The sequence below is a fragment of the Paramormyrops kingsleyae genome, chromosome 1 (assembly GCF_048594095.1).
Source record: "Paramormyrops kingsleyae isolate MSU_618 chromosome 1, PKINGS_0.4, whole genome shotgun sequence".
NCBI classification, from domain to species: Eukaryota; Metazoa; Chordata; class Actinopteri; order Osteoglossiformes; family Mormyridae; genus Paramormyrops; species Paramormyrops kingsleyae.
The window spans coordinates 47,557,178-47,575,618 of record NC_132797.1 but is presented as its reverse complement, the minus strand read 5'-3'; the positions used below and the strand labels follow the sequence as shown (position 1 = coordinate 47,575,618).

Sequence of the window (18,441 nt, the reverse complement as noted above, 5' to 3'; positions counted from 1 at the left end):
GTCCGCTGCCCCCACAACATCAGCCCGTAAGAAAAAGAAGCGGAGAGACCAAAGATGGCAGGACACGCCTGGTGTCTTCCTGGGGTCTGTATTGGCCTCACCTACTGCATGTTGGGAGGAGCCCCTCCTAATCCTTGACCCAGTGGTGTTCGCGCCTGAAGCTGGCATTGCTGCCGCTTCACCTGAGAGGGCGCGCAAAGCTCTTCAGCCGCTTCGCCGTCTGTGCCCAAAACATGTGCTGCAGCTGCTTCACCTGAGGCACAACCCCTGGCCGCGCCCGCATCTGAGGTGTAACCCCCTGCTCAAGTCCCCGTGGTTCCTGATCTAGCCCCCAGGGTCCTGATCCCCCGGTTCCTGTCCCCGAAAAGTCCCGGACCATCGGACCACCGCTCCTCCCCCCTTGGTGGAGATGGAGGAGGAGCTTGAGTGGGACCCCTCGGGTATTTTCCTGATGACTGCCCCGATGAGCCCATCCAGTGGGTCACCCCAACTGCCACCCCAGCATGGCAGATCCCGGCCAGCATCTCATCTCTTGGTATCCCGCAGGGGGAGAGGACACCTGCGCCGGGGTTGGGTTCTGCCCACTGGCTCACCTTTGGTCCCCCTTGCTTCGGCTCGGCGGTCACCTGCGGTTCGTCCAGCTCCTGCTCGGCAGCCGCCTGTGGTCCCCCTGGCTCATGCTTCACGGTTGCCTGCAGTTCCCCCTACGGTTATTCATCGGGTGCCTGCGGTCCCACTTCCGACGCCACATCGGTTGCCTGCGGTTCCCCCAGCTCCACCTTGTCAGTCGACTTTTCTGGCTGTGGCTATGCCTTCACCTGTGGCGGCTTCTGCTCCCTCTTTGCCTCCTCCGGTGTCCCCTTCACCTCCCTCTTTGTCTCCTCCAGCAGTCCCTCCATCTTTCTCTTCATCACCTTTGGTGTCCCCTTCTGCTCCTGCCTTGTGGTCGCCAAGGGATTCTCCGGCTCCAGCCTCATGGTTGCTTGTGGCCCCTGCGGCTCCCGCCTTCTGCCCACTGTGGTTCCCTCTGGCTCCCTGGCACCCCCTGCCCTTTGCCTCCTTGCCCCCTGGTGTGGTTCCCCCTGTGGGTGGTTTAGTGCCCCCTTTATTCCCTCCCCCTCTGTTTGGTTCTCCCTTGCTCCCTCCTGGTCTCTTCCCCCCTTCTGTCAGTGTTTCACCTGGTTTTGTGGCCTCTGGTGGGTTTTTTCCTTCTGGTAATCTGTCCCCTGGATGTGTTCCCTCCTATGTCTTCTACTTGGGCTTCCCCTGGTCTGATGTTTTTGTCTTTGGTGCCCCTGTGTGTGTCTGCATTCCCCATGGTGTGCTGTCTTTGTGCCTGTTCTGTGTGTCGGTCCTGTTCCCCTTGCCTCATTGATGTTCTTGCTTTTGTTTCCCCAGGCGCTGTTCCGCTGTGCCCTGCATCCCTTGTGTTGCCCCTTCACTCCCCTTAGGCGCACCCAGAGTGCGCACCTTTGGGGGGATGTCCTGTCATGCCCCGGATGTCCGATCCTCCTGTGTGCCACGCCCCCTCATTTACCTCGTGTGGAATCCCTGTGTTACCAACTGTTTCTCGTTGTTGTTAATTAGCCTGTATTTAGGTTCTAGTTATAGTATGTTTCCCCAGTCCGGTCATTAGCGTCTTAACGTTGTGTGGTCGTATGTGCTTGAATGTGTTTTCCTTGATTAAACCATGTATTCTGCCGCCTCCTCGAGTCCTGCACCTTTTCCCCTGGTCCGTGCTTCCCTGTGGCAAGACAGATAACAAAAAGGGCAGTTTCAGACACTTGATCCCATTAGTGCAATACCTCAAAAAGTATTTGAATGATCTTTTTCAAATTGAAGCAATGCTGCTTAGTGGCAGAAAGGAGAAGGGTGAATGCAGGCAATATTTTACCTTGTGAATGTGATGTCAAAACATTTTTACTATGATGTAATACTACTGTTCTATGATGGTGAGCAGCAAAGCAACCCTACACCATGACATTTCCATGATTCACAGTTGATATGAGATTCTTTCACTGAAATGCTACCTTTGGTTTGCACCAAATATGTCCTCTGTTACTGTGTCCAGATAATTTAATTTTATATTCATCTGTCCAAAGCAAATTGTTCCAGAAGTCCTGGGTTTTGTCTAGGTATTCTCTGGGAAACTAAAGTCTTGCCCTGATGTTTTTTTGACAGTAAGGGTTTTCTTCTTGCATACCTCACATGAAATGAAAATTTGTGCAGTCTATTTCATATGGCAGATGTATGTACTTTGACATCAACTGTGGCAAGAGCTTCCTGTAGATCCCGTGATGACATTCTAGGATTGTTGTAAGAATTTTGTGGTCTGCTCTTTGGCTGAACTTGCTAAGACAGCCTGACCTGGCCATGTTGGCAGTTGTTTTAAATGTTCTCCACTTGTAAATTAAGCTGGACAGTGGAATGGCTGATTTCAAATTCTTTTGAGATCTTTAAATATCCCTTCGCAGACTCATATGCTTCTACAATATTGATTCTGAAGGTCTCAGAGAACTCTTTAGATCTCACCATGATGATAACACTTCCTTGAACAATCAAGAGCAAACCACCCTAAATGTCTGATGTTTAAATAAGACAGGCTTCTCCATGTTCTAATCATTTGCTCCTGATGTGAGTCCATGGTTAGATTTTAAAATTATTTAAATCTAACCTCAGGTGTAAAACAATGCATAACAGAGTCCATCATGTTATTATTTACTTTTAAAAAATGAAGCCAAAATGGAAAAGCCATGTGTGAAAAATCCAGACCAAGATTTTGTTTAAACCAACCAGTTAAGTTTATACTCAATTGAATGGTTGAAACAAAACCTTGGTCTGGATTTGTTTTTTCTGGACCTGAATCTCACACCTCTGTCTGTAATGGATTACTTTTGTGAGTAACATCCTCAACACTTCCTCACATTTATGCACACCTCTCTTGAGGTCCTGCCACAACATTTCAATTGGGTTGAGGTCTCAGTTTTAACTGGGCCATTGCACCACCTTGATTCTTATCTTTTTTTCAGTCATTCTATTATAGATTCGCTGGTGTTCTTGGTATCATTGTTCTGATGCATGACCCAATTTCAGCCAAGCTTTAGCTGTCAGACAGATAGCCTCACATTTGACTCTACACTATGTTGGTTTTCATGGTTTGATTCAATGACTGCATGATGTCCAAGTCCTGTGGCTGCAAAACAAGTCCCAATAATCACCCTTCCAACCCATTGCTTCTGTACGATCTTCGCTCACCTGAATGTTCCAGACCAGCAAACTGCCAAAACTTCTGCTTTTATAGATGTGGTCACACATACTGAGTCAAGTTCATTTATTCAGCAGCACCTGGCTGCAGCAAGAATATACTTAATTTTTCACACATAGCTTCCGCATTTTGGCTTAGTTTTGGTTAAATAAATAATGACATGGTGTAATATGTCATGTGTTGTTGTTCATCTGAGGTTGAATTTACCTAATTTTAAAATTTTAAGACCTGCTATGGACCAGATGATTTTTTTATTATGTCCTGATATGAAAAAAAGAATTTACTTTCTTTTTCACATGACTGTATCATCAGAGTTGGACCTGCACTGAATATTGGTATCTGCCATACCAACCTTGGATTGAATCAGGCTTGGGTTGCAAACCAAATGAAAGGTTTTCTTTCTATTCATTTATTCAAAATAATAATAAAAAAAAAACTGGTCATTTTTAAAAAGTGACATCCTTTTGGTTGTTCATGTTACATGTCGTAAGGAAGGAATGTGCCGTAAGTTTCGGGAGGATGCCCTATAGCAGGGTTCTCCAACTCCAGTCCTGGAGAGCTACTATCCAGTAGGTTTTCTGTCCCACTTGGCTTCTGATGAGCCACACCTGTTCCTGGTATTTACCTGAGAACAGGTGTGGCTCATCAGAAGCCAGGTATGATAGAAAACTTACTGGACGGTAGCTCTCCAGGACCGGTGTTGAAGACCCCTGCATTATAGGTTCTCCGGACGTCCTGCCTTCACCATTCGTCAGCCACTCCTTCGACTCCGCCTTCCGGACATGACCACACTGTTATGGAAATTTGGAGGTAGGAAGTAACAGATGAGTCCAATGGTTTAGCTTGGTTTCATTTATTGAGATATCTTTCTATGCGAGCTCGGGGAGACTCTCCACAGACAGTTCTGAGAAGTTCTCCAAATAGCAGACGCAGCTGCTTTCATTTTATATTGACAAACAAATGACCCTTCTCTGCAACCACAACCGGAAGACCCATGTCTGCTTTTGCACATTCTATGCTCAGGACAAGCTTTTCGTCTAGCACATGCATCTTATATTTACCATATATAGAATAAAAATTCATCTCGTCTAGCTTAACATGGGTAAGGTCTAAAACCCCCTCCCCAGTCTCTTGCATCTGTTTCTTCTATCATAGCAACCTTATTTTGCAGCCTAACTTCCTTAGTAACCATCAGACATCATGCTTGGTGGTAATTTTCCACTACATTCCCCCCTTTGATACAAAATCATTCTTGTATCACACACTGATGTCGTCCTCGTCCGAGGAGTAAGGGTTCCCAGGAGCAGTCCATTCCAGCTGGGCATGAGAGGCAGCAGAACGTGCTGTCTGCTGCTTCTTCCTCTCGGTTGATGCCAATGCTTCCGGCGCAGGTCCTTGATCAGGATCCACTCTCCTGGTCCTATGGTCTCTGGCTGATTTGGCTCCGGTCCGACTTGAGCAGCCCTGATCTGGCTATGGATCCTCTTCAAGGAAATCTGTAAACTAGACACATAGGGTAGTAAATCGCCATCAACAGTTTCTAACGTGAGCGTGCCTCCCGGGTATGGGAGCGGCACTGGTCTCCCGGTGAGCACCTCAAATGGAGCTAACCCCATTCCACTATGTGTTCTTCCCCTCTGTCACACCCGACTGGACATCAAGGAGGGTGTGAGTGTCATGTAATACCGGTGAAGGCAGGAGCGCCACTGGGGCATCAGTGTGTAAGGCTGCCCTCTTAGCCCACCAATCGGACCAGGAGTTACCAATGCTGACCGGGTCAGAGCACCCCGTGTGAGCCTTACACTTAACCACAGCAATGGAGTGAGGCAGTTGGATGGCAGAAAGGAGGTCTCGGACTAACTCATGGTGCTGTATTGGTTTACCTGTGCTGGTGAGGAAGCCCCTCTGTTTCCAGAGGGCTCCATGGTCATGGCATACCCCGAATGCATACCTGGAATCTGTGAATATCGTGACATCCTCACCTGCGAACTGGCGGCAGGCCTGGGCTAGGGCGAACAGCTCTGCAGCCTGTGCTGACCAGGTGGACGGTAACTTACCTCCAGACAGTAATTGGCCCTCTGACGCAACCACAGCGTAAGAGGTAGATGGGCTCCCATCAGGGAGCCTAAGGGAGCACCCATCCACAAAAATTACCTCAGAATTTGGCAATGGGTCTTCACCCAGGTCTGATCTAGGCTTAGCGAGGGATTGAGCAACCTCAACACAGTCATGAGGGGAACCTTCCATTTCAGTGGGAAGAAGTGTGGCCGGGTTTATTGTGGAACACCTTTGGAGGGTCACATTGGAGAGGGTAAGCAGGATGTTTTGGTAGTGAATCAGACGCGCAGTGGTAAGGTGAGATGTTTTAGCCTGCGTTATTAGGGCATGCACAGCATGCGAGGTGTGCACCACAAGGGGATGCATTTGGACTAAATCTGCAGACATGAGGACTGCCTCCGCAGTGGCTGCCACAGCTCTGAGGCAGGCTGGCAGAGAGCTGGCCACCGTGTCCAGACATTTAGAATAATACACAATGGGGCGCAACCTGTCACCATGAATCTGGCCAAGGACGGCGGTCATGAAACCATGCCGTTCATCCACATACAATTGAAATGGCTTGGAAAAATTTGGTACTCCTAAAGCGGGCGCATCGCATAGCGCTTGTTTAAGGTCAGAGAACGCCGTCTCAGCCTTAGTCGTCCAGTCCAGTCTGTCATTAGGTCTAAGTCCTTGTCCCCCATGCATAAGGTCTAGTAAAGGTTGGGATCTTTCAGCAAAATCCTGGATCCAGGGACGGCAGTAGCCGACCATTCCCATCCATTTCATCAATTGCCTTTTAGTATCTGGGATGGGGGCCTTGCGAATCCCTTCTACCCGTTTTAGACCTAGGCGTCTGCCTAGGTGATTGAGGACATGTCCGAGATATTGAACCTCTTGTTTGACTAACTGCAGTTTTGCCTTTGAGGCTTTATGGCCATTTTGGGCTAGAAACAGCAACAGCGCTTTGGTATCTTGCTCACAACTCTGCCTAGTGGTGGAACACAACAGCAGGTCATCTACATATTGAATTAGTGTGCTCCCGCCCGGGGGCTTGAACCCCTCTAAGTTCTTCCCTAATTCTTGAGCATAAACGCTAGGTGACTCAGTGTACCCCTGGGGCATCACTGTCCACGTATAACGCTTGCCTCGAAAGGTGTGCGCAAACCAGTACTGTGAGTCTGGGCGAACAGGGATAGAGAAAAATGCATTTGCTAGATCAATAACAGAAAACCACTGAGCCTGAGGTGGTATGGATGATAGGATAGTTACTGGATTAGGAACAATAGGTGCACGGGGATGTATGGCGTCATTTACCCCCCTCAGGTCCTGTACAAACCGCCAGGATCCATCTGCCTTCCTCACAGGCAGGATCGGAGAATTAACGGAGGAGTAGGGAATTTCCTTCAGAGCCCCCTTTTGTACCAGTTCTTGGTGCACCATGGTGATACCCTTCTCTGCCTCAGGTGAGAGTGGGTACTGAGCTTTTACTGGTCTGTGGTTGGACTTTGGCTGGACTTGCAGTGGTGCCGCGGTACAGATTCTCCCAAAGTCATTCTTGCCACTTGCCCATAGGGTTTCTGGTATCTCAGACAGCCACTCAGGTTCAGTTGGTGGGGCTGGTAGGTTCGTGGTCTGGCGATGTTCTCCAGAGAGGAACGCTTCTCTCCTGACATCTACTGTGAGGGAGATGGTATGTCTTTGAATGGTTCCATCAGTAGTAATACTTCGGCCATCCTCGACTTGAATCCAGTCTTGTCTCTCTTCACAGTCTTTGATCCATGGGCCTAGGTCTTTCCATTGGTGGGCGTCAGTTTTTCCCAGTGACACATGGGGCATATGATGATCGAAGATCCATATACTTTGATCTTGTTTGAGCTGGACAGACATGCCGGCCATGGACGCGCTTACATACAGAAACTTCATTAACACGGTCTCAGGGGGTTTCTGTTCTTCCAGGAAGAACATCATCCATTCCCTTATCTCATGGTCGCAGTGTGAACTATAGAGAGCCGTGCAATGGAGGATGGGGGGTTGTTCAAGTGAGTGTGGCACCTTGTCTCGACCAATGGTGTTATCAGTGAGGACCCATGCGGCGTAGCATGGCTTACTTTCTTGGGAGACATACAATCCAAGTGGGGGAGAGGTCAGGTGGACTCCCCTCTCGTCCAAATCAATTTTGCATTGCAGTTTACATAGTAGGTCTCTGCCCAAAAGGTTAACTGGACAGTGGTTATTCAACAGGAAGGCGTGATGGACAGGACCGGACCTTGTGGCAATGGATAACGGAACAGTCTCTAACAAGGTGTGGGGTAGGCCAGAGGACCCCACAACTGTCACATGATTTCCAGACTTAGGGACTCCAGGGAGGTCTGTGTCTTTCACTGTGGACTTGGTAGCTCCTGTGTCCACTAAGAAGACAACAGCATGATTGTCAATCTCGAGGGTTATCGTGGGGTCCTCCCTTGATGTCTCTGTGAGGGACAGGAACTGGCCGTTTCCTGGTCCCTCAGTCCCCTCGCCTCTTCATTGTGGGCCATCTGCACCCCACTGGGGTGGGGGCCCCTCCCACTTGGTTTGGGTCTGGCAGACTGTTGACCACCTCCTTCAGTTCACTTAGATCCCAGTTCCTCTGCACCTGTACCATCCCGTCGTCTCTGGGGTTTGGCATTTCCACCAAGGGGAACTGTCTTGGCACTCCAACAGGTGCCCTTTGCTCTTCAGTCAGAGGCTGTTGCATGCGTTGTTGAATACGCTCACTCCTTCGAGGAGGAGTATCTTCTTCATCTTCTGCCGAATCTGCAGCTCTTGTGGCTTGCGCTGGCGAGTATGCAGGGGGCGGATCCTGTCTCGCTGGAGGTGGCAGGATTTCCTGAGCAGGGGGAGCTGGCGGCGCTGAAGGGAGGGGTGGGTAGATGCAGCTGTCTTCCGCTTTCATTTTTTCGCACGACAGACGCACTGCCTTTGCCTCTATCTTCTTTCTCTTTTAACAACATATTCAGACTTTGTTGTGCTTGGACTGCCTTTGCTTTTTCCTCACCTATTTTTTTCATGATTCCCTCATTCTTGCGTCTCTCAGCCTCTATTTCGATCTGTCTTGCCACATTTTCCCACATTTCCAAACATTCCTCTTCACCTTCACTACTTCTACAACATCCACAACAGCCTTCTCGCTTCTTTATCTTCCTTCTTACCATCCTTATTTTCGCAGGGTCGAAAGACCCATCTCTTGGCCACTTGCCACCTGTCCTTTTCGCCCACATTTCACACATCTCCGAAAAGTCCTTTCCAGTTCTTTCCTCTACTGCTTCCCTACATGTTTTACCCCGTAGTAAACCCTTATTTCCCTTATCACGTTTACGCATTTCCCTTTCAAATGCTGTTTCACCTTCCGGATCATAAGCCGGACCAGGAGCCCAATTTGACTTGCTACTGCTATTTCCCATTTTGTCGCACCAGACTTTCAGTACTGATTTTTTTCTTTTTTTTTTCTTTTTAAGATAGGTTACTTAACAAACATGCACAGAATATGTTAGTCAAGCCAGTCTTCTTTGCATAAAGAAAAAGAGAAAAGGTAAACTTGTTTTCTTTGCAGGGAAAGAATATATATATATATATATATATATATTAAAATCGTCACACAGTAGAAAACTTCTATGCCTGTGTTATTTTGCAAAGCAAGTTCTTCATTGCAACAATGCAGACTTTTACAAAAGACTTATCACAAAACAGTTATACTTGTATAATTTATGTATCCCAAACGCACATCCCAGTAACATAAATCTCAATTCGGGGTGCAGTTCTGATAATAGGGACAAAGCAGTCGTGGGGATAATCTACAGTACATGGAGGTCTTTGTCTCAGCCTCTCCGTTAAACTATATGTTTACGGAACCTTTTACACCTTAATTTCTGCTTAATTATTATTTTATTTTTATTTATTTATTTATTTATTTATTTATTTTATTATTATTATTATTTTTATTTTTTTTTTAATAATACTTATGAGCTCATTTATTTGATATTTTTCAACTTGTCAGGTTTCTAATTTCACACTCGGCACACTCATCCAAACCACAAGCCTTACACATTCATACCGTGCACGTTACATTCATACAATCTTATTTTATCTAGTTTGCAGACAAAAACACATTTCACATCTCGCTGGACGTGATACAGATATTTTACGACTCTCTCAGTCGAAACTGGTTATTTTACGACTCTCCCAGTCGAACTTGGTTATTTTACGACTCTCCCAGTCGAACTTGGTTATTTTACGACTCTCCCAGTCGAACGTGAGGCCTTTACCTTCAGAAAGATACCGCAACAAATTTTCTATTCCACAAAATTTGTCCTACCTTTTAGTCCGGTCGGAGTGACGGGGGACCGCAGGCCTCAGGAACTGCGATGGGTCAGGCTAAAATTCTCTGTCCTCGACTCCAGACGGGTACCTCGTCGTCCTTCTAGGACTCACGTCCTTCTGAAGGTCCTGGCGGTCCCCGTGCAACCGAATCCCGGACGAGCCCCCAAGTCTGTTATGGAAATTTGGAGGTAGGAAGTAACAGATGAGTCCAATGGTTTAGCTTGGTTTCATTTATTGAGATATCTTTCTATGCTAGCTCGGGGAGACTCTCCACAGACAGTTCTGAGAAGTTCTCCAAATAGCAGAAGCAGCTGCTTTCATTTTATATTGACAAACAAATGACCCTTCTCTGCAACCACAACCGGAAGACCCATGTCTGCTTTTGCACATTCTATGCTCAGGACAAGCTTTTCGTCTAGCACATGCATCTTATATTTACCATATATAGAATAAAAATTCATCTCGTCTAGCTTAACATGGGTAAGGTCTAAAACCCCCTCCCCAGTCTCTTGCATCTGTTTCTTCTATCATAGCAACCTTATTTTGCAGCCTAACTTCCTTAGTAACCATCAGACATCATGCTTGGTGGTAATTTTCCACTACAACACCTCCCTCGTCTTCGCAGCTGCTTCCGGTTCCTGGAAAGAAAAGGCCACGGCTGATGTACGTCGGGAGCTCTGGTTATTGGTTTGCTTGTTGGTTTGGATTATTGGTGTATGACAGTTTTGGTTATTGGTTTCTGATTTTCCATTTTGCCCTTTTGTACTTTCGCTTTTGGTTTGATCGTTTTTCTGGTTTGATCTCCCACCTGTTGTTGACTATTCCTTTGCTCGCCCCCTCGGACACTGTCACTTTGGATTGTGTGTTTGCTGTGTGTGTTTGTAACTTGCGTAAGGAGTGACTGCCTTTTTGTTTTTGTGAGACGTGGTGATTTATTGTACGTTTGGTTAGGGAGATAGGTTTAGTACTGTTGTTTCGTTTCCACTTGTTTCCGTTAAACTTAGGTTTAGCTTATTTTGGGTTGTGCTAGTTAGATGTGTTTTGTTTGTTATTTTGGCCACTGTCACTCCCGAAGTCTGTTGCACCTACTGTTGTGAAGTGTTTATGAATAAAATATTTAAAAACTATAAAAAAGATGTGTCTCGTGTTCTCTTTTCCCGTTCCCGTTTGTCTTGTCATTCCCTTACCCTTTCCCTTTCCTTTCTGTCGATACCTAACCCTAGACTGGGGATCGTAACATTCATTTTTTAACACATCTAAAACTGACAGATCACGACAACGCAAATTTGTCAGACTTGAAAACCTTCATAGAAATATGTTTATTAGTTTCAGAATAATGTTGAGGATGCGGGGCATGGTGCAGGCATGGAAAAATGATGACAATCCACTTGTGGCTCCAAGACAAAGGGTTTTATTAACAAAAAAACACAACAGGGAAGGCAAAAATAGAAAAGGACCACAAGGAATCATGAGGGAAACAATAACTAGGAATAAACACTACTAGAGAACTAAAAGAACACAGGGAGCAGGACTAGGCAGCAACGCAAATAACACATAATAACAAACACTCAGAACATCAACATGCAACTGCAATGAACCATGGAAGAAAAAAACCAGAACAGGAATTTAAATACACACAGAAACTCAGGGAAAAGAAGGGGCAGGTGTTAATCATAATCAAATAAACCAATCACAAAAGGAGCAGGACAACAAGCAACAGGTGCAACAATTCACAAGCACAGAACTCAGGAATACTACAAACACTAAAACTAGGAAACACTAACCAACAGTACATGAAACAAACAGGGCAAACCTAAAACTGTGAAGACAGAATAGAAAACAACAGACACTGTGGAAAACTAATTGATATAAATAATCTATATATCTATATAAAGGACAGGGTTATATATTTATATAGTAATAATCTTACATATATCTTTGTTAGGTATGTTTTATCCTCAAGCTCTGAATGCACAGTGAATTGGCCTCAGTAATGCATGGATCCATCATTAAAGATAGGGAGCACTTTCACACTTTCGTAATATGTCTTTTCTGTTTCATCATGATCATGACAGAGGTAAGGGGGGGGCACACTCTGACTACAGTGCATTGACACCCACCATACAACAAACCACCTCAGTAATGCGAACCTGAGTGCAGCCATGCAGTGCGCAATACCTCAGCACTACACTAGTCCAAATGAACCTATGTGAGTTTTTGTCTGGTGGCTGGAGTGCCAATCCTGTTACCAACCCCCAAATTTCTCTGTCAGTTGGAGGACCTCCTTACAGGGCTGGATATAGATTAACATCATACCCAGGACAAAGTAATTACAGGTTAAGGGCCTCATTCAAGGGGCCAACAGAGTAGGATCACTGCAGGATTCAAACCTGCAACTTTCCAATGGCTGGCACAGAGTCATAACCACAGAGCCACCACTCCGCATCATGACAGAAACACGTTAAATAACAAAACCCAAAATATTACAATTTAATTTTTATTCAGTAGTCATCAGCCTTAAATAAATATCTGTTTATGTTCATTCTTTAGGACGGGGTGGGGGAGATCTGCCAGAATGCATCCCCTTCGTCCCCATCTTTCCAGGAGTGACTGACTGCACAGTGAGAGACTGGTGTCCCTGTCTCAAACTTCACGTTTGCAGGATAGGTCACCTCAAACCTGTACTGGGAAAATCGCTGTGGATGGATGGATGTATGTTTGAACTATTTGGATAGGAGCATGGCATCATCTTAACACATGAATGACAAAATAATTATGGCCTAATTGAATGAATCATTTATTATGCCTATCATTTAGAAAACAGGAAGAATTGCATTCTTTTTAAAAATTTGTTTATTTTAATTTTTAATAATGTGTTAGACAGCAGGTAATGTACTGGTTGAGAACATGGACTCCTAATACAAAAGTTGCTGGCATAGGACCCAGTCTCTTATGGTATAGGAACACTGAGCAAGTTACAGGGCTGCAGCTACAGGGAGTCCATGAATATGTTTAGCTTTACAGTTGCATAAATCAGGGTGTATTATGTAGCTGCTAGTGACCCATATAAACATCGACAACAGTGAGAAAACAGCCAGAGCATTTTCAAAACAACATTTGCATCCATTAATATTTACATGTGAGAAATATCAAGTGAATGACAAGAAAAGCATCCAAGGAAATGATACTTTGGTTTTCGCTGACATTTAATTTCGTTCAGTTTCAGATGATTAATTTGGTGCTATTGTACTTGTAGCTTGAAGAAAGCTGTGAATGGGGGAAATGTTATAATTGGCTTGCTATTTTGGAAACAGGGAGACTCACATTAAGGATAGAAAGTGCCCTGCTATTTGTCTGAAAGAAGAATAAAAAAAAAACATTCTACCACACAGAGTATTTGCTCCTATTGACGTTTGATATACTGTATTCTTTTTATAGGAGACAATGGTTCCAATTAAGGAGGTGCTATATACAGATAGGTTGGATGTGTTTTCCTTGCCATTGGAGACTAATTTGCATTTTAATTCCCCCGCTTTGCCGGTCCCTATAATCCTATAACCTAAATGAGTCCTATTTACAGTGATGATCGAGTGTAAGAGGCTCGCCAGCCTTGTCATGTCCATGTCAGGGAGGCGTTATAAACATTTTATATATGTTAGCTTTTGATATGTGCCACCCATTAACACCCCCAGAAATACATCAGCATCTGAGCTTTTTAAATCAATTTATCCATTTATCTTCTATAACTGCTTTTCTAGTTCAGGTCATGGTAATCCTGGAGCCTTTTCCTGTATATGCAGGAACCCTAGATGGGATGGGAACTCAGGTGTGAGCCAACAGTGCTGCCCACTCAGGGACTGTGTACAGATCCAGCCACTTAAAATTTCCCCTCCAGTCTGGCTGGCAGCCAAATCCCAGCCAAGTTCCTTCCAAATACCAGCCGGAAGCTAGAGCCCCCCTTCTTCTAGGGGTGGGCCTATATTTGACTATAAACCCGCCCATTCATTCACTTGCAGGGTGATACCATTAGATGGCGCTGTCTTTACAAAAACTTTACTTTTCTTTTTACAGGGTTAAATGATTGAATGGTCTTTGCTATGACTTAAAAAAGCTCATTTTTGTTTTAATTTATTTTATTTACTTATTTTATTTTATTTTAATATGCTTTATTGGTTTGTTTATTGTCTATTCTTATTTATCCTTTGTACAGCACTTTCGTCCTACAGTATATTGATTTGTTTTAAAGTGCTTTATTTTAAGCATAGTCCACAAATTTTCAATAGGGTTCAGTTTGTTGGCTTTGGGAAGGCTGTTCTGATGTGTGTTGTGATCATTGTCCCTGTATCAACTGTCCAGCCATTGATTGTTGATACTGTAACTGTTGATTGATTAAAGAATTTGTAGGTGATTGGGAGTTCATGATCCTCACCCGCTGCAGCAATCAGAATCAGAATCAGAATCAGCTTTTATTCGCCAAGTGTGCTGGGGCACACAAGGAATTAGTTTCCCGCAGTTTGATACTCTCTCGTACACAAACAATAAGTTAGAGCTGGGCGATAAATCAATTTAATTGATTAATTCGAATTTACAGTTCAGGACGATGTGTTTTCATGAAATCGATTTTATTACTTTTTTTACACACAAGCGCCAAATGTGGAACTAATGCGATGCACCATTCCTCACGGGTAAATTAACACTGTAGCAGATTCACTAACAACATGGCAATGACAGGGGAAAAGATGGCACTTGTGCCCAAAGAAAGGTGTTGCTACTTCTGTAATATGGAATTGTAATATAATATGTCAAACCCAATGGCATAAAGTATTTACTTAATACTTAGCTGACATGATAAAATTATGTGTTTTTTTTCTATTATTATTACAATATTACTTATTACTTTTATTTATAAGTTTGAGGGTGTATTGTGTTGTTGCCAGTTTTAAAATAAGCTATAGAGAAACCTTTCTAAAAGTGTTCACAATAATAACTGACAGTTTATTGATCCCCGTGGGGAAATTGTGTTTATGCCTCCCTCAACTTGATCTTTGAAGAATAAGTTGTCTGTGAAGGCCACCTGTTGGGGCCTTGCTCGAGGAGCTGCAGACATGCTGAGGCTGGGCTTGAACCAGTGACCTTCTGATTACAAGCACACAGCTTAGCCCACTGAGCCACACACTGCCCCTAAAGGAGTATCTAAAGTAAAAAAAGCTAAATAAAGTAGTTTGATTTTGTGTAGGGGAGGGGAGAATCAATTGAAATCGGAAATCAGATTTTTTGTGAAAAAATCTGAGATTTTATTTTTAGGCCATATCACCCAGCTCTACAATAAGTGACAATATAAAAACAAAATACCCTATACAAGAAATACTGTACAAATACAGTACAATACAATACACATACAATACAAATGTGAAAAATTATAAATATTATAAATATACACAGGTGAGTAACACTGTGCAATTTTAAGGTGCGAGGTAGAGTGTAAACAGTTTTTGTAAACAGATCTGTAGCGCCTGCCAGAGGGGGGTAACTGGAGAAGATTGTGTCCAGGATGTGACGGATCTGAAATGATTTTAACTGCTCGTTAAAATCTATGCTCGTTTAGCCGAACTAAAGTCCACAAACAGGATCCTGGCATAAGTTCCTGGACGGTCCAGATGTTGCAGGATATAATGCAGCCCCATATTCACTGCATCATCCACCGACCTGTTTGCCCGATAGGCAAACTGCAGGGGGTACAGCTGGTGTCCTGTAATGTCCTTTAGATGGGCTAAAACCAGGCGTTCAAAGGATTTCATGACCACAGACGTCAAGGCGACAGGTCTGTAGTCATTCAGTCCTGTAATGGTGGGTTTTTTGGGGACCGTGATAATGGTGGAGCGTTTGAAGCAGGAGGGAACTACACACAACTCCAGAAATCTATTGAAGATGCGGGTGAAGATGGGAGCCAGCTGATCAGCACAGGTTTTGAGGCAGGAGGGGGATACACCGTTTGGTCCCGGGGCCTTCTTGGTTTTCTGTTTCTGGAACAGCCGGCTCACTTCCGCTTCGTGTATTCTGAGTTCCAGGGGGGAGGATAGGGGGGTGAGAGGTGTGATGGGGGTTATTGTCTCTGGAGTGGGGTGGATGGGGAGTGTGAATCTGTTTATCTCAAACCTGCAGTAGAAGTTGTTCAGCTCGTCTGCCAGGTCTTTGTTTGCTTCAGCGGGGGGTAGGGGTCGTCTGTTGCTGGTGATATCTCGCAGGCCTCTCCACACTGATGCAGGGTCATTGGCTGAGAACCGTTCTTTCAGCTTCTCAGAGTAGCTTCTTTTTGCCACTTTGATCTCCCTGGTCAGCGTGTTCCTGGCCTGCCTGTACAGGGCCCTGTCACCACTTCTGTAGGCATCCTCCTTGGCCTGGTGAAGATGTTGCAGTTTGGGAGTGAACCATGGTTTATTGTTGTTGTATGTGCAGAAGGTCTTGGTCGGGACACACACATCTTCACAAAAACTGATGTATGATGTCACAGTGTCTGTCAGCTCATCCAGATTATCAGATGCAGCTTCAAAGACAGTCCAATTAGTGCAGTCAAAACAGTCTTGCAGTTCCTGCTTTGCTGCATTGGTCCACTTCTTCACAGTTTTGACTACAGGCTTGGCACGTTTAAGCTGTTGCCTGTAAATTGGAATAAGATGGACCATACAGTGATCAGAATGTCCTAAAGCTGCCCGGGGGACAGAGCGATAGGCATCTTTTAAAATGGTGTAACAGTGGTCCAGTGTGATGTTGTCCCTGGTGGGGCAGTCGATATGCTGTCTGTGTTTAGGAAGTTCCTGGTGTAGATTCATTCTGTTAAAATCACCAAGGACAATAAAAGGGAATAGGGATATTTTCTTTCCAGGGGGGGTGATCTGGTCGGCCAGCGTGCATTTACATCTGAAGCTCATTTACATCTGAATGTTGGTGGTGCTGATAGACTGTGAGAATTGTATGCTTTGAACTCTCCAGTGCTTTTTTAATACCATTCAGTGACTGATGTTGGGAAGACAATGGATATTTACTGTACACCTCCATGTTTCCTGGATTACTGACCCCAAGTCATTTCTGCTACATGGCTTTACACTGTACAATATTTATATTTACATTTAAAGCATTTAGCAGACTTATCCAAAGCAACGTACAAGGTATCAAGGTACAATAAGCTGGGTTTAGAGGAGCTTACAGTTTTGATGGCGAGTCCGGCTCTGTGATGGAGGGATGTTAAAGTGTTTTCTGTCTTGTGATTTCTTCTATTTCAGGGGCTTCTGGTGTGTTTAGCCGTTTAGATGGTGGACCAGACTTCACGAAATAGCGCTCTAATGTGACTAGCCTTTTTCTGCGTATTGAAACTTTTCAGAAATGCAAGACTTTGCCAGTGCTTTTGTTCACCACCCGAGCGTATAGTCGTGAACAGATGTGAAATTTTGGCCAACTTTTTCATTGAAATTCGATTTGTATGTGTTCAGAAAAATTTGTGATCAGAGGCTTTAAAAGTGTTTATCCAAATAGGGACCTCAAAAAATGTCCCCAAAAGTAGGAAAATTTCAGGTTTTACTACACTTTGGGGGCAATTTGGTCCTCAAATGTGATCTATGCAAACCCACACACAAACACACACATACTACCAGTCAAAAGAGATGTTAATGACTTTCACACATTCAGTTGACCCCCAGCCCCCGCCCCCAGCCCCACCACTTTTCTTGTGCTTGTGGGCAGTTCCTTGCTCAGGGTATTTGCTATGGTGAACTTTCATGCAAAAAACATTTGCACTTTCAGGGTCCCTGTGTGGCTCAGTGGGCTAAACCTGTGTGCTTGTGTTCCCCAGGTCACTGGTTCAAACCCAGCCTCAGCATGTCAGTCATGACTATACAGTGTATAAATGTTTTTGGTAGACGATCATACTTTTTTTCCGCTATAGTCTTCTGGTTTCTAATTTACATGCCAACAACAGTTTTGACTGGTAGTGTGTAATGACTGTTTAGTAGTGTTTATTTAACCGACTGGCTTGATAGTCAGAATATGGAATAGTCTTCCTGATAACATAGTGCAAGCTGAATCCTTGAGTTCCTTTAAATCAGAGCTAGATAAGATTTTAACAACTCTGAGCTATTAGTTAAGTTCTCCCTAAGCGAGCTTGATGGGCCGAATGGCCTCCTCTCGTTTGTATAGTTCTTATGTTCTTATGATCTGAAAGCAGTGTTTCTTATGTTAAAAAAATAACCTCACCTTGACCGCTTCAAACATCTGTCTCATCTGTCTCATTGTTTCATTGTGGTCAAGCAGAGAAGTTAATGACACATTCACACATCACCCCCCCCGTGGATGTGCAGCCACCAGCAGCCTATCAGGCTGTTAGCCAGACAGAAAGAAAGAACACACCTTTATTCTCCACAGTCAACCTTATTACTTTGTTTAGACCTGTACTTAGTCTGTCACACACATCTTGGGTCACTCTCTTCTCCCAAAATAACTCTTGGACATGCTGCTGCTTTGTACCTGGCTTGGCCTTCTTGCGGATGAAATCTTTCATCTTGTGCCAAACAAGCTTAATGGGCTTCAAATCTGATTAATTTTCATATACCTCTCATTGCTTGACAATATCAGTCTTAATACTTTGTTTAGACCTGTAATTATTGTATTGGACATATCTTGGGACCGCCTCATCTCCAAAGAGGGAAGTAAAATAAAATTCTAATTTCATCAATAAACTGACTAAAAACACATTTTGACAGTTTTAGGCCATCTTTGCCTCACAA

General features: G+C 44.4%; 1 protein-coding gene and 1 long non-coding RNA gene across 2 annotated transcripts; both read right to left on the bottom strand.

The window, feature by feature from the left end:
- Positions 1-4,101: 4,101 nt before the first annotated feature.
- On the bottom strand, positions 4,102-10,261 carry LOC140592581 (uncharacterized). The gene is made up of 2 exons (XR_011992923.1): positions 9,660-10,261; positions 4,102-4,768 (listed from the first exon to the last, which is right to left on the bottom strand). It is a non-coding gene; the product is annotated as an uncharacterized lncRNA (long non-coding RNA).
- A 4,876-nt stretch (positions 10,262-15,137) lies between these two features.
- LOC140578783 (uncharacterized) lies at positions 15,138-17,339 on the bottom strand. Its single transcript, XM_072700669.1, has 2 exons — positions 15,821-17,339; positions 15,138-15,721 (listed from the first exon to the last, which is right to left on the bottom strand). The coding sequence occupies exons 1-2, from the start codon at positions 16,591-16,593 to the stop codon at positions 15,256-15,258; spliced, it is 1,239 nt and encodes a 412-aa protein (XP_072556770.1). The 5' UTR covers positions 16,594-17,339; the 3' UTR covers positions 15,138-15,255.
- Between the last annotated feature and the right edge of the window lie 1,102 nt (positions 17,340-18,441).

Excerpts from the sequence above, each read along its gene's own strand:
- LOC140578783 (XM_072700669.1), bottom strand. The coding sequence starts at position 16,593 with ATGAGCTTCAGATGTAAATGCACGCTGGCCGACCAGATCACCCCCCCT. Across the intron at positions 15,722-15,820 it reads CTGAACAACTTCTACTGCAG|AATACACGAAGCGGAAGTGA; the intron begins GTTTGAGATAAA and ends CCTGGAACTCAG.